This window comes from Apteryx mantelli, chromosome 2 (assembly GCF_036417845.1).
Source record: "Apteryx mantelli isolate bAptMan1 chromosome 2, bAptMan1.hap1, whole genome shotgun sequence".
Lineage (NCBI taxonomy): Eukaryota > Metazoa > Chordata > Aves > Apterygiformes > Apterygidae > Apteryx > Apteryx mantelli.
This window is the reverse complement of record NC_089979.1, coordinates 30,334,983-30,350,501: the sequence shown is the minus strand read 5'-3', so window position 1 is coordinate 30,350,501 and position 15,519 is coordinate 30,334,983. Positions and strand designations below refer to the sequence as shown.

The 15,519-nt window shown below is 41.2% G+C and overlaps 1 protein-coding gene across 1 annotated transcript in view; it reads left to right on the top strand.

The window, feature by feature from the left end:
* Positions 1–1,888: 1,888 nt before the first annotated feature.
* The window catches only part of LOC106494477 (ras-related protein Rab-10-like), a 32,148-nt gene continuing 18,517 nt past the window's right edge, over positions 1,889–15,519 (top strand). The window contains exons 1-3 of the mRNA XM_067290427.1: positions 1,889–2,122; positions 11,455–11,515; positions 12,634–12,772. Coding sequence (XP_067146528.1) covers positions 1,972–2,122; positions 11,455–11,515; positions 12,634–12,772 — 351 coding nt within the window. The 5' untranslated portion in view covers positions 1,889–1,971. The remainder of the gene's footprint in view (positions 2,123–11,454; positions 11,516–12,633; positions 12,773–15,519) is intronic.

The following is a 15,519-nucleotide window of genomic DNA, read 5'->3' as shown; positions in this document are numbered from 1 at the left end:
TAGCCCTCCTAGCCTTCATTTTGTTAAACTAAACAAGCCACACGCTTGCAGTTTTATTGTATACAAAAGGCTCTCCAAATGCCTTCATAATACGACTGGGTCAGACAAAAGTGTCCTGTAGGATCGACTTGTTCCACCGTCATTCATGAGTGTATTCAGTCTTATCAATGTATATTTTTCTGTCTCTAATGGAAATGCTCCATACTTTATCTTCTCAGTCATTTCCTACTGATTACTTCCCAACTTATAGCAGAAATTTTCATTCTTCCAGCAATGATGGAATCTGAACCAAATGAGAAAGAATTTTTTGCTACTCTTTGGAGATCTGCTACCACAAAGCCCTACAGGTTTGTGGCTAACCAGTTTGATAGTGGACAGACAAGGTGCAGGTTTCTGCTGTGCTTCAGAGTGGGGTGATGGGGAAATAAGCTTGCGATAATACCTAACCTTTGAAAAATGGACTTCCCAAATTTTGCTAAGTGGAACTCACCGATTCACAATTTGTCTTCCACAAACAGTAAATGTTAAATCTACTACTCTGTTAGGTTCTGTGATATATGAATTTGTTGAAATGAGTTGCTTGAAGGGCTGAAGATGAAAATATCAAAAATTATGTGGCATCATTACAGGTCTAACTAATCACAAACATTCATAAACATCTATTAGTATTAGTTCCAAGTATATCCCATTCTTAAATCCATGACACCACATGAATTCAGCAGCCAAGATCAGCAAATGGCTAAGGCCTTATTATTTGAATAGTATGGGACTCTGTTAAAAATATCCAGAGCTACAGGCAGCAAGTCTACATTGTAGATATCTTTTTTTTTTTTTTGACCAGAGGTGCCTTTGAGTGTCAGACAGTAACAAATCAAAAGTGAAAGAGGAAATTATTGAAAATTATTTCCTCTGTCTCTGTCTTTAAAACAAGGAAGTAAGGAAAAAAACCATAGGCTGTTTATTTCTGTACTTCACAGGGGAAGTGTTACAGGGCATTGCGAAAGTTCCTTGTTTCATTCCCTGTGATGAAACTTCATGAAAAAAAGCATCTCTGAAGAATTTCATAATGCTAATTCAAAGCCGTGCCTAAAGCGCAGTGCGTAGAACCCTGTGCAGTATTTGTAATAGTTTTAACATGATCTTGTTAGAGTTCAGCATTGCAATAGATACTGTACACAAATGGCTGTCATCTAAATTCGGTAAACGGCCACTAAGGGAGACTGAAGACAAAATCTGGAAAGGGTGGATAAGCACAGTCACTGTGATGCATTAGCAAAACAGACAAAGCAGTAGTGACAGCTCTGGGACTGCTGCAGGCCACAGTCAGCAGTTTATACCACAGCACTACTTCGTGTCAACCATCTTGCTCCTAGATTTCATATTTTTAACGATCATAGACTTATTTTAGACCTAGTTTCATATTTTCTATGGTACATTTGCAGAGGGCGAGCGTAGTTGTGATTTGTTTCCCGCCCGCCCTGCTGGGAGGAAGCCAGGAAGGCGGCGAGCGGCAGGAAGGGCGCTGTGGCCCGAAGGGTTTCGCTTCCCTCCGGTCCCTCGCGGCGGCCGCAGCGAGGCCCGGCCCGGCCCGGCTCTCGCCTCCCTCGAGGCTGAAGCTGCGCGTTGCCCTGCGGCCGCGGCGGCCCCCCCGCGGCCTCTCCCCGCTCCGCTGCAGCCCGTCTCGCCTGTCCCTTCCGGGGGAGCCCGCGGCGCTTCCCGGCCCTGCCCCGCGTCTGCGCCGCGGCGGGCAACAGCCCCCGAGCCGCGGGGGCGATGGCACCCGCCGCCGGCCCGGCCCGGCCCGGCCCGGCCCGGCCCCGCTACGCCGCGGGCGGGGGCGGCCCCCGCCCTCACAGCGGGGCGGCCCGCGGCGCCGCGGCCCCCGCCCCCGGCCCGGCCCGGCCCGGCCCGCACGCAGTTGTCCCGCCGCCGCCGCCGCCCGGCCCTGCGCTGCGCAGCGGGCTGCCCGCCATGGCCGGGCTGGGGCAGGGCGCTGCGAGGAAGTCGCTGCTGGTGAAAATAGTGATGGCCGGGGAGTCCTGCGTGGGGAAAACCTCCATCGTGCGCAGGTACACCGAGCCCGGCTCGCCCGCCTTCTCCTCTTCCTACCTGGCCACCATCGGTGAGTGACCGTCGCCTCCCCGCCCGGCCCGGCCCGGCCCTCCGCCGCTGCGAGGCCCCGCACGGCCCCGGCCGGGCCTCGCCCCGCTCCCCGGCGCCGACGGGCGCAGCCGCCCGCGCGGTGCAGCCCACGGGCGTGTCCCTGCGCACCCCGGCGGCCAGGCGAGAGCTGCCCGCACCCGCGGCCTGGCACACGCCCAAACGCGCCCGGCAGTGGCACCCCTCCGTGCCCACACCCCAAACACCCCCGACAGTCTGGCACCTCTCCGTGCCCCCACCCCAAATACAACCCCCTGCCCCACAGCCTGGCACCTGTCCATGCCCACACCCAAACACCCCGACAGCCTGGCACCCCTCCATGCTCCCGCCCCAAAACACTTCCCCCCCCCCGACAGCCTGGCACCCATCCGTGCCCCCACCCCAATCACTCCCCCCCCTGCCCTCAACAGCCTGACACCCATCTGTGTGCACACCCCAAACACCCCCCTCCCGACAGCCTGGCACCTGCCCATGTTCCCACCCCAAAATGCTCTGCCTCCTGACAGCCTGGCACCTGTCCGTGCCCCCACCCCACACACACCCCAACAGCCTGGCACCCATCCTATTCCCTCACCCCAAACACCCCGCCGACAGTGGCACCCCTCCATGCCCTCACCCCATACATCCTCCGACTCCCCCCCATAATAGTCTGGCACCCATCCATGCCCATAACCCCCCCCCCCCCGGCAGCCTGGCACCCATACGTTCCCCCCCAGCAGCCTGTCATCCCTCCCTGCCTACGCCCCGAACACACCCCTGACAGCCCGGCACCCGTCTGTGCACCCCAGCCTGGTGTGCTGCCACACACCTGGCCGGAGCATCCCACGCTCAGCCCTCCCCAACCCCAGGTGCCGGTACACGGTACACGTCCCAGCTCTGCCTCCCAGTCCCCACCGGCTGTTACACCCTCACACCGGCACCAGGCGTGCTGTAACAGAGTGCACACCTGCAGTGCTGCTTCATAAGCCCGCCCCGAGCGACTGGCGACGCCAAGGAAGTGTACCCTAACAGGGCCAGCGCGTGCCTGGGTCCCATTGCACCTGTTCTCCTAATCCTTTCCTCTCGCACGCACGAGCATGCACACACACGCTGAGGCACTGCCACACGGTTGTATTTCTGCAGATACCTTCTCCCTGACCCTTGTAGCTTAGCATTGCATGTCTCGGAGACCTAAAATCACCTTCTATTTACCTGCTGCACATTTCCAGTCTTGCTGAGCAAACTGAACCTGTAGGTGGGTTTGTCAGGGTGTCAGGAAGCGTGTGCTCATGACTTCAAAACCTCTTTGTTCCAGCTTTTATATTACCACTGGTATTTGTCTGTGACATTCTGAACTTGTTTTTAAAACTATTAAGGCAACTTGTTTCTCATTTTACTAGTGCTTGTGACTCCAAATGGAGGCCCTGTTGTTGTATACCAGTGTGCATACATAGAAAACAATATCTGCTTCAAAGAGTTTTCAGGCTTCAATAAAATACCCAATTCCTCCATCTTTTATAATAGAAAGGGTTTCAACCTTGTATTAATAGATTTTAATGGTGTAAAGTTTACTGATGGGTCATGATGTCTTCTACTATAGATGGCTGCATATGTGATTATTAAAGTAGAGCCACTGCTGTGATGGAAATAATTAGCCCCACTAAACCAAGCTGATTTCGTGCTGTGTCACTGTGCTGCCTTCCCCAGTACATCTGCAGGACCTGGCTGATCTGGATTTTCCATTGCGGTGGTATTCCAGGCCCACATTACCATGGAGAATGGCAAGTTGATTGTCCACGTGCTGAAAATAGTCATCAGCTTGAAAATGTGGAATATGGGGGAGTTTTTGTTTGCCACAGAAATTTTACAAATTTCTGAGTGGGAAATTCTCATTTTTAAATATGGATTTGCATGTGTGTAATCATTTTTTCATTTTCTGTGCGGTTTAATGGAAGTGTAAAGTATGCACAAGAGTGAAGTATGCATGTTCCTATGTTTTGAATATGCATGGTTCTCATACATTTTTCAGTGTAGGAGGAGTTTGCTTAACTGAATATATAATAGGTAGTACCTGTGGCAGCAGTTGCTATTCTGTAAGAGGGAGTGCTTAATGTACATGAGATTACTTGACCTGCCCACATGAGAACTGGCTGAACTTAAACTGCTTTTTATTTCCTTGCATATTCCTGCAAAGCATCTTCTGATACCAACATGAACAAAAATGGAAGAATACAACCAGCACAAATGTAGTGAAAATTCATCCTTGTAACAGGCAATTTGTTACGCTGCTTAAGATAAGTCCCAAGGAATGTCCATGAAAATAAATGTCAGCTTCAATGATGGCATTTTTATTGGAACTTAGATTCCTAGCCTTGAGATTATTATTTTGAGACAGAATTTCTAGTGCTGTAATTTCCAAGTTGTGGGTTGAAATAATTTAAAGAATAGTTAAGATGAATCGGTTTTGTGGCCATTATGGACTGAGATTAACTTTATTAACTTTATTACTGTTTTCGAAACCTGTTCTTGAGGGGTTTAAAAACTTAACATATGTTTATCTGCAATGTAAACACATCATCCAAATCTGGGTATTTGTTATCTGAATGTGATTTCAAAGTAATTTCTGAAATCTTGTATTCCATTTAATTCCATTTTACAAGGTGCGTCACAGCTTAGACTTTTAAAATGAATGGGATTGTTGGTGATGGCTTCTAAAATAGTAATGTTGAAAGTGGAAGTTTCTTGTCCACTAGGACAGTTACAACAGAGCAAGTGGTAGTTTAAGTCTTGGTAGCATGTTTTTGGAAAGTCTCAGCAATGGTCTATAGCAAAAGCTTCAGGTACATTGCAGCATTTCAGATTTTCTCTTCATGATGTCTTCTTCCACTGTGTTGACGCTATCAAAACAAGTAGGTGTTTTCATTTGGATGCCCGTTTCATACATTCTCAGTCAAATGTTCCCTATCTGTCATGCAGCCTATTGAATGCTCGTCTGATGTTAATTGATTTTTTCACCCTATCTGTTCAGCTGGAACATTGATTAAAATAGAGGGACAATTATCTGGGCTGTTTAGTTTCTCAGATATTTGAGTTTCCTGACAAGATCTTATATCACCACCTTTCTTTGGTGGTGAAGGGTAGTAGTCACAGAAGTTAAAAGGCTGTCTGGGTGCTGTTGAGAGTCCCATTTCTGTATCATCATTATTGGCAAGTTTGCGCTGCTAGAAAAAATCCTAGTGTTATTGCAAAAAAGATGACATTTTCTAGTTGTACCTAGTAGGCTCCCATTGTGAAATTTTCTAAAATTATTTATTTTATGTAATGAAAAAAAATGCATTCACAGTAAATTTTCATTGAAAGCACTTTATGCAGCACATAAACACTCAAGGATGGGTACCCTTCCTCCTCTTCAATTATGCAGTTTGGGTGAATTATAAGCAGTTATAGTTTTCTAATTAAACTTATACGCATCATAAGGCAGATGCATTGTATTATGAATAGTAGACTATAGTAGACTATAAAGAATAACTGTTTTTGTTTAAACAATGGCATTGCATAGAAAGCCCTAGAGATAGTTTATGACCAAAAAAACCCTCTTGTATACAAGTGAACAGGATGATGATCTGACAGGTTGTAAGGTTTTTATTTTGCTGTATTGTGGTGGCTGCGGTACCTCAAAAGATTTGTACTCTGTGGGGAAAATTTCTGTAGAGGTGTGGGTCTTCGTAAAACTTTCATAGTTGAAATTGTGCAACTTCCACTTCCAGGATTAAAAAAAAATAGGATAATTTTATTCTGAATTTTTCTTCAAAAGGAAACTTTTGCTTTCTAATGCGTATATTTTTTTAAAAAAGGGTATGATTTCTTATGAGTAAAATACAAGACCTAAGAGTGAAATTGCAAAAAACAGCCAGTTTTGAAGTCTGTGTGGATTCCCTGATATTCGTGTTACAAGGAAATAAAGTAGAGTTAATCAACAAAAATGTCAGATGTTAAAGGTAAATATTACCTGTGTTACCCACACTAGTAGTAATCCACATCTTTTCTGCTCAGCTTCGGATGCTCCTTGACATATACCAAAAAATATATATATTAATAATAATAATAGGATCAAATATTGTGATCAAATTAGGTTGACCTCCACATCCACTATGTTCTCACTTTCTTATCCCATCATTTGGACTCAAATTAACTCTAACAGTTTTTCACATATGTGCTCTTCTAAACTGTGTTATACCACAGAAGGCATATATTGTCCATCGTACTTGTAAGCTCTCATTGCTGTAGCATGTCATTAATTTTCTCAGCTTTGTGACTTAAGCTGATTTTAGTCTCTCTGAGCTTCATTTTCTCTCTGCAAAATTCTCAGAAAAGCAAAATGAACATATGGAAGTTTGCACCAGAGCAGACACTTGCATCTGAGTCTCCAGATTCCTAAGCTGTTTGACCGTATTGACTTCCTCACTCTTTGGATATGTTTCTTAGCTCTTTTGTCACTGATGCTCTTGGAGATGAGAGATCTTGTAAATGCTTACCACACGTTCAGTCCACTTCCTCAAATTTGACTGAAGCTGGTACTAGGGTCCCTGTTCGTAGAGGGTGCCAGTATCTGTGACCAGGCTGTCTATTAAAGGAGGCAATAATGTGGTATTTGTTGTAGAAATTACTGGTTCTTGCTGACAATCTCGATAATTTCTGACCCTTCCCTGTCTTAGATAGCACTGTAAATCAGATTACAACTAGGCAATTTTCACAGTTTGATTGTTTATAATTACCTCCCAGTAATTTCTTGGCCTGGGTGTGAGTAAGGAGGTGTTCCTGATTCAGCTACAGACCATTGCAGAAGCAGCAGTGTGACCTGCTCTTAAGTGACTTTGTTCTTCCAGACCCTTTAAAGGGCAGCTGTGGGCTATTGCTGCTCTCTTGGAGGAAGTGTGAGGTACTTTCTTGTTCAACATGTCTATGAATCTGCTGGTGAGTTGATAAGGGAAGGACTGTGGGAGGTGTCCTTATAATGGTGACATCCAAAAGCCTGTCTGTATTGTCTGATTCAAGTAATGCACCAGCTACTAGTCAGGGTTAAGTAGTGGGTAAGAGTAACATGGCTGAAATGCAAACCAGGCAAAGCAGCTCAAAGTGATGCAGAAGACAGTATCAGCCTGTTCCAGAGATGAGTCCATCAGTAGTTACTAGTATTTGTAACACAGGAGTTAATTTTATTTCACCAACCACTGTTAGATGATCATGTTACAGCAGTGACCCAGTTATTTCCTTTTGCACTTGTGAAGAGATTGCGACATTTCATTTTGGACATGCCCCTTGCTGTTCCTGTGCCTCTGTTCCCTCCCTGCCATCGTGGGGGTGGATTATGTGTGACTGTGTTGAGCAGCGGGCGCTGGGCTGGCGTCCGGCAGCTCGCTCGCTGACGGCTCCGCTCGCTGGGACCTCATCGAACTCAGGCACAAGAATTGGTACCAACTGTTTGTCTGTTTCCAGATGGAGTTTAGATGCTGTATGACAGTAAACAGGCTAGGATCTGTGTGTGGGCACATGCCAGCTTCTGTCCTTTCTGTCTCTGTTGCATTCTGCAAAGTTACTGAGACTGGAATTTTCTCTGGGTGGAGATGTTTTTTGAGGCTGTTATACAGGAACTTTGGCAGGAACTTGCCAAAGCTGTTAGGATGAAAATAGTGCGTTGTAATTTTGTAGGCCAGCTGCAGAAGACCTCTTTGAAGAGGACTTCTGCAGATGACTAAAGACTTTCTTGCAGATACTGAGGAGTGAGACAAGCAACTCACAGCTGAATTCCTTTGTGGTTGACTATTTAATGCTTCTTAGATCTAGTTGTATTTAAGCTGCCTCAGTCCTATTATGGATATATTTATTATTTTAAATATAAAGAAAAAAAAATCCTGTAGCTGTAAAACCTTGTGATAACAACCAAAATTTGGACTTGTACCCGGTGTACCCATTCTTGGTTTTATTTGACAGCTTAAAAGAACCAAGTACAAGCTGTTGCATTCAAATAACATTTATCTCAAAAGTGGTAATCAATGTTAGTTTTGTTATGTTGATCATATTGTATAATACAGGAGCCTAAAATCATCTGAAATCTGTGAGCTGTCTTTGGCACTGTATTCCTCATTTTTCTTTTTTGCCTTTTCAATTTGCTAAGTTTGCTTGAAATTTCATATAAAGACATGAACAATTCATGCATGCAGAACATATTGACTTCTGTTTTTCACTAACATTCGTTGACCTTTTAGGTCAATAAATTTTGAAGCTGACTTAAGAAGTCAATATGCCTTATTTTAATTTAGATTAAATTTTAGTCTGATTCAGCACTCTCTGCTTTCCTTTTTATAAATAAAAAAGCTTATGTCAATTTATTATTAAAATATATGTCAAATAAGAACTGTTACTTATAGCTCTGGAAATCTCTAGCTGGATTATAATTTTCACCATATTCCCAATTCACTATTCCAGCCTCCCATTACATATCTTGTCCCTCTCAGATGTTCTAATATTAGCTGTAGAAAGTGATGCAGATAATTAAACAAAATTGTGTGAAATGCAGGAGCAAATGTTTTCCTTAAAGTTTAAATTTCACCTTACATGAGCACAGAAGCATATTTGGCTTAAATTAGATTTCCATCTAATGTTATTAATTTCATCAAGGAAGCTTTGTATAATATTAATTACAGATGCCAATTATATTATTTCATCTTCCCTTTCCATTGAAGCTTCAATGAGAATTCATCAGGTGAAGGACATGATTATCATAATAATTGTAAAAATTCACCAAAGTCTTTTATGCATGTAAACGCAAAAATGTTAGTACCATTGGAATCTTGCATGTGAGAATGTACTCTTCAAAGTTATATGTAAAATACATCTGGAAATATAAAGGAAGGGAACGTTTCCTCTACTGCAGTTTTATTTTATTTCCATGAGTGCTTTCCTTTGATAAAGTAATTTGGCAGCCAGAGTCTGATAGAAATCACTGCAATGGTACTAATGTAAAATTGTTGATTTTGTAAAAAGTTACCTTGAGATGCTTAGATTTTACATAAAGCATGAAAGCAAAAGAATAGCGGTATTGTGTGTTTACAGTCAAACACATTAGCCAGTTAAAAATACTGCAAAAACTGAAGTCCTTCCTCATATCGTTAAGCTTTTCAACATAACAACTGAAAGCTCCTTGTTTATATATCACCAGGCATTTTGATGTTTTCTGAGTACACAGAAAACTCAACCACAGAAATGCAAAACTACTGGAAAGTGCTTTTTGAAAAATATGCTTTTGTGTTGTTCCGGTAATGGGTGAAGGCCGGCACTCTGTCCTAGGTCTACACCAAGGCCAATGGCGCACAGCGAGGCTGTCGGCATGGTGTCCGGCCAGTGGCAGCCTGTGGGATGGGTGATGGGCACTTGCTGACGTCAGGATGGAGAGTACAGTCCCCAGAAGATTTCTGTCACCGTGGGTTATGCCAGCCTTAAAGCGTGACCGTGTGTGCGTGGTCTCAGTGTTCTGAGGTCATCTTTGATGGAGCAGTCTCTTTCTAGGTTACATTAGTAACCGTAAAAACTGGAGACCTACGTTTTCTTTTACATGCACGTTCATACTCCAAAGAGCAGGGGAGCAGCATGGAGGAGGTACTGGCTACCAGTTGGCTGTGTGTTGGCCTGTTATCTGTCAGCTGTGCAGACCTCGCTGGAACGAAGCCAGGGTAGCTGGCATGTAAGATGAGGTTTTCACGTCAGAAGGTAGCTATTTTAGGAAAATCGCAAAGGCATTTTTTTTTCTGTTTCGAACACATCAAAGTTAATAGAGTTTTGCTGTGGCTTGTTGCCCACAATCAAGAGGGAGGAGGAAATTTATAAATAGGAGACCACAGAGGTTAAAATAACTATTTTCTGAAGATGATAATTTGAGATTGCAATAGCAATCTTTGAGACTGATTTGAGAACAATAGCTTCTGAGAGGTTTCAAATCATGTCGTATGACCATTAAGGAAGACAACCTGTAGAAGATGATATCCTCTAGTGTTTGAAGTATAGCATGTTTCCTTACATAAGATTGTTTTGATAATGGTTTAAGACATGCTTTGTCTGCTGGTATTGATGTGGTACTCAGCAAAGTCTTGCTCTAAATTTTACTGAACTTCTTTGCAAAATCTCTTAGCTATATCACCATAATGCAGAATGTTCCTTCCTGGTAGGCAAAGGCTGTGCTTTTCGTTCTTCCAAATTACATTACCACAGGAGAAAAGTCACTCTGAAGTCATGTTAAGTAGCTATATTTTGACTTTGTTCCGTGGGAAGTACAGCATGGCCAACTATCGCGGTATTATCTTACCTTTACTTAATAAAGCTGAAAAAATGCTCTCATTGTCTTTCAGTGAATGAACTAAATGGAGAAATAATTAAAAAGTATTTTGAATTTCAGCAATAAAGTAACTGAAAAAAAATTAATTGTCAGGAAATAGTCACTAAATTGAGATAGCAATTGACAGCAAGCATATCCAAATGTTAAGTTTGGAGCTTCAGCAGCCCATAAATCCAGGTATCATTTACCACATTTGGAGTATTAAATTTGGTAACAATATAAAGACAACCATTATAAATTATAATGAAATTCCTTATAGGAACATGCAACACTGATTTCATGCTGACTGCTAATGCCTAATTGTAGTATTAATGCACTGGATTTGGGATACACAGAGATTAAGACTGCAGAGACAGTCCTCTTAAATTTGAACAAAATCTAGTATATGCTCATCATTGCATTTAACTAGTGTAGCTAATTTCTATTCCTGTCCTTGTAATATTAGAATTTTTTAGTAATTTAGCAGTAAAGACAGAAAAATGGCATTGTGCATGTAACAGCTTTGTATGCATTTGTCACTATCTCTCCATTCATAGCTGCCACACTGTTGTAATGAAACTGGAAACAGCTGAAATCATCGATAGATTTGCCAAATACTACTGTGAATGGGCAACCAAACTGCTGTCATGTCCCTTGCCTATTAATGGAAACACGTACCTGTAGTTTCAGAGTATCTGCACCTTTGCTTTAACCTGCCTCTCCATTGCTTTTGTGTAATGTATTAATGCACCGTTGTTTTTACCGTTAAATAGTTGCATTTTGCAGCTTCCATTTTCAATATATATGATTAGTTATTCTTTGTTTGATTTATTTCCTTTCTAATTTCTCTTCAAATCTGCACAATAACTAGAGTTAGAAACAATTTTTAAAAGGAACACATGTTGTTATAAGAAATGTGATGGATTTTCTTGTTTTTTTTTTTATAGGCATTGATTTTAAAGTAAAACCAGTAACATTTAATGACACAAGAGTAAAACTTCAAATATGGTAAGTTTTAATTTATATCACAAGTGAGATCCAACTAAATTACATTACAACATGAAAAGTTTCATCTGCCTTTAATTGTGTGTCTTCCTGCAGTGCAATTATGTAACAGATCATTTGAAAATTTGAATTTGGGCTAGGGGAGCATATTGTTTGCAGCAACTAATATAAGTTAAAAAGAGGATTGTTACTAAGTTGTTTTAACAATAAAATTTTGCTGTTGTAGCATACAAATAATGCAGATCCATATTAAGCATATATAATTGTATCAGTATATTAAGGGAAGTGACAAAGTAAGAAAATTTTAGATTTCATTACTCAATAAATACATGTTCAAAAGGACACCAAGAGAAGGCTAAAAAGGTGAATCTTTGGGTGCCTATACTCTGCTTTGTGTTTTTGTTTTTGAGTTTTTGGCTTTTTTTTTTAAGGAGATACAGGGCTACTGCTAACTACCTCTCCAGGCATCCAGTATTGAGGATTATCTATATTTGCCAGTACTTAGATTTTCAAGAAGTAGCTCTGTACATGAGTTACTGGACCAGCATTAGATCTTCAGTTACTGCATCTGAGGTTCTAATACAAAAGTCTTGGAGGCCTGTGTGCAGCTTTCCTCAGGCATTATTGTGGTGTTTAGCACGGTTAGGAATCCCTGCAGCCCTGTATATTATGGCTTCTTCCCAATACCCATCTTCTAGCTAAGCCTGGTCGTCCACTTACTGTGTCACATTTTACAAAGGCTTGTCAGGATATAGGATATCTGCCTCCTGCAGTGCTTGTACTCCAGAATTTTTTTGTCACAAGTTGTGCTGATCTTGCTGATTTACTGTACATAAAGAAGCAGTGGTAAGCTTGAAGATATCATACTAGACTTCAATGATTACTTTAGCTTTCCAAGGAGGGCTGTATTACTCAAAATAATTTTTCAGTATATTTTTCACTGCTGACTGGCACATATTTCATATCCAGATTTTCTCCTTATCTTTTCTTGCTCCTTTCATGCTAGGGCACACAGTTCAGAGTTTGGACAGTACTCTTCAAAATAAAGTGATTTCCTTGGGTGGAGGAATTCTGCTGTTTGTTCATTTTGATTTTTTGTGACTTTTTATGGTTTCTTTCAGGGATACTGCTGGCCAGGAACGATTCCATACACTTAGTACTAGTTATTTTCGTGGAGCACAAGGATTTGTTCTTGTATATGACATCACAAATCTGGACAGTTTTCAAGGTATAGCAAGCTGGATGAAAGACATATATGAGGTAAATATATCTAATGGTGATGGATCTTTTAATGAAGGTAGTTAATGAGTTATTACATGAAATTTATTGCTGTGGCTTGAGCTATATGTTCCTAACCACAATTTCTTACATTTAACTCAGTACGCAATATGATAGTGATACTTCCTTAGTTTAAAATTTTAAAGTGCAAAAATACTCAATTTCTAGGAATGTAGATTGTACCAATGATTGTACCAATCTCAAAACTAGCAATTAGTGAACGTTATAACTGGAGCTAGATAGTAAAAAAAAAAATTTAGTCCTAGTGCAATATCAGTTTCTGAAGTGTCTCAGCAAAAATATATGGGGCCATTCATTGTAAAAGAAATGTTTTTAAGCAGTAATTGTTAAAACACAAGGCATTGCCTGAGATTTAATTACTCAGTGGAGGATGGTGACATCCCCTGCATTTGCTTTGATCTGTAAAGGCAAACCAGTTGTTAACTCTCCATGAACACCTGGGCCAAAGTGGCTGTTCCTACAGCACCCTTGAAAATGTGCAAGGGTAGAAGAAAGAAAAAAAATGGGAAATGGATGTAGGTTTTATTAACTGCTAGGCAGTGATAGGAAGTTTAAATTTTACACTTGAACCAATCAGATCGTATTTTTGGAGATGATTCCGTTATTACATTATGCTCTTATTTTTGAATTCTAGGCAGACAGAAATTTTACACATAAAGATTTTAAATAATCTGTACAGTGTGCTAAGTCATTTTTACAACAGTTGAAAATAACTATCTAAGCAATTAACACTCCCAGAAACTCTGTTGATTTTATAAAAACTGGCCTGATTATAATCAGATTAGCAGTAATATTGTCATTGTACTTCAATTATTTGAAGTGTGGAATAAAACAACTTTCCTGTTAAAAATAAATTACTGTTTAAGTAAGTTCAAGACATGAATGTACTGCAGTATCTGTATTGTTCAAATATTCAGAACTAGAGGAAACTAAGTAATATGATTGTATATAAAAAAGCTTACTAGAAAAATATCCTCACAGATGAGTATCTTAGGACTTTGTTGACAAATCCAGTACAGGTATACTGGATCTGTAGTGCACTCATTAAGTGTGTGATCATTGCAAGAAAATTACTTTAGAACCTGATACCATTCTTTATTTGTGGAATTGCAGTCAAAGTCAAATTTATTAAGGTGTTCCTCCTGTCTGCTGATAAGGTTTTGTGCTATTGTATATAACTATTCTGAAAGGCTGATTCTGTTAGGCCTTTAAAAATGAAGTTTAAGAACTGTGTGTCAAATCCATTTGAGGAAAACAGTTCTTTCCATGATGTTTTGAAGAAGATTCCAGTTAACATATTAGGAGAAAATTCTTCACAGTAGGGTGGTGAAACACTGGAACAGGTGCCCAGAGAGGTTCTGGGATCCCCATCTTTGGAGATCCTCAAAACTTGTTTCAACAAGGCCCTGAGAAACCTGACCTGGTTGAAGTTGGCCATGCTTTGACCGGGGGCGTTAGACTAGATGACTTCCAGAGGTCCTTGCCAAACTAAATCACTCTGATTCAGATAGCATCCAGGTCACCAGAAACCTTTTGCATAGATGGTAGGCTCTAGTTTTCTTTTAAACACATGGGACTGCTTTTCATTGGGCTAGTCTCGTGATCTGGCCATGAAGACAGTAAAAACAGTTCCTAATGATTATCTCAGTGCTGAAAATTCTCTGCTAGCAGAGAACTGTCTGTGTGGGGAGGTGAGATTTGTTTCCTCATGCAGTAGCAAGTCTTCATGATGTCATTTAGTACTTTTGGAATACATTAGCTTTCAGTCTGTTCTCTTAAAAAAAAAAAAAGTGACTTTGCAAACAGGACATGAAATTTATGGGTGTGAGGAGTTACTGCCATTTTTGCATAGTTCCCATCTCTGATTCTGTGCAGTTAGAAGCATCCAAGAGTCAGGAGCTTGGACAGTCTTTCAGTATTGTTGCATCGTACATAACTAAAAGCACCACAGCAAAATGCTTTACAAATGTAAATTAATTTAACTTCAAACTCCTCTGTTTTTTCCTTCCGCAGACAGGAAAGCTTGGTGGCAAAAAGATTGAATTGTTCCAGGCTCATAGATGGGTCTGTTAAGACTGTGATTAGAACTCAGAATTTGTTGTCCTTGTCACTGTGCTAAATTGGTCTATCTCTAATCCCAGATTGGTTTGAGGATAAGTTGGTTGATGTCTGTCCAGTCAAGTCTAAATTTACTAATAGACAAACAACTTCTATCACTTCTACAGTTCCAGTGAGGTGCTGGAAACTAGGTATTTGTGAATGTGATCATAATGTGGCACTTAGAAAAATATATGGAAAGAGACATATGTGTAAGAATCAATATGAACACTATATATGTGATGCTGTCAAAGAGATTGTGAGGACAGCGTATTACTTACAAATTATTCTTCGTTTATACAAAGAATAACTTTCTATTTCCATTGTCTAGTGAGTAGAAGGAAGAAACTTCGTGGCTTTAGGGCCTTTCCCAGCTCTGCCTCCATCTTGCTGCATGACCATGCCTACTTCTGTCTCACCTTCGTATCTGAAAAACAATATTAATGCTATTTCTCTTCCTCAAATGTATTATCATAATGTTTAATTAGTTTATCAGATCTGGGTTCTCGATGTCACTGTGTGGACCTGCAAGCAAACTTCTGTTGCCTTTTCAACCTGTAATCAGTGACTATTAAAATCATACTGCCTTGCATAGCTACCCCCTGGAAATG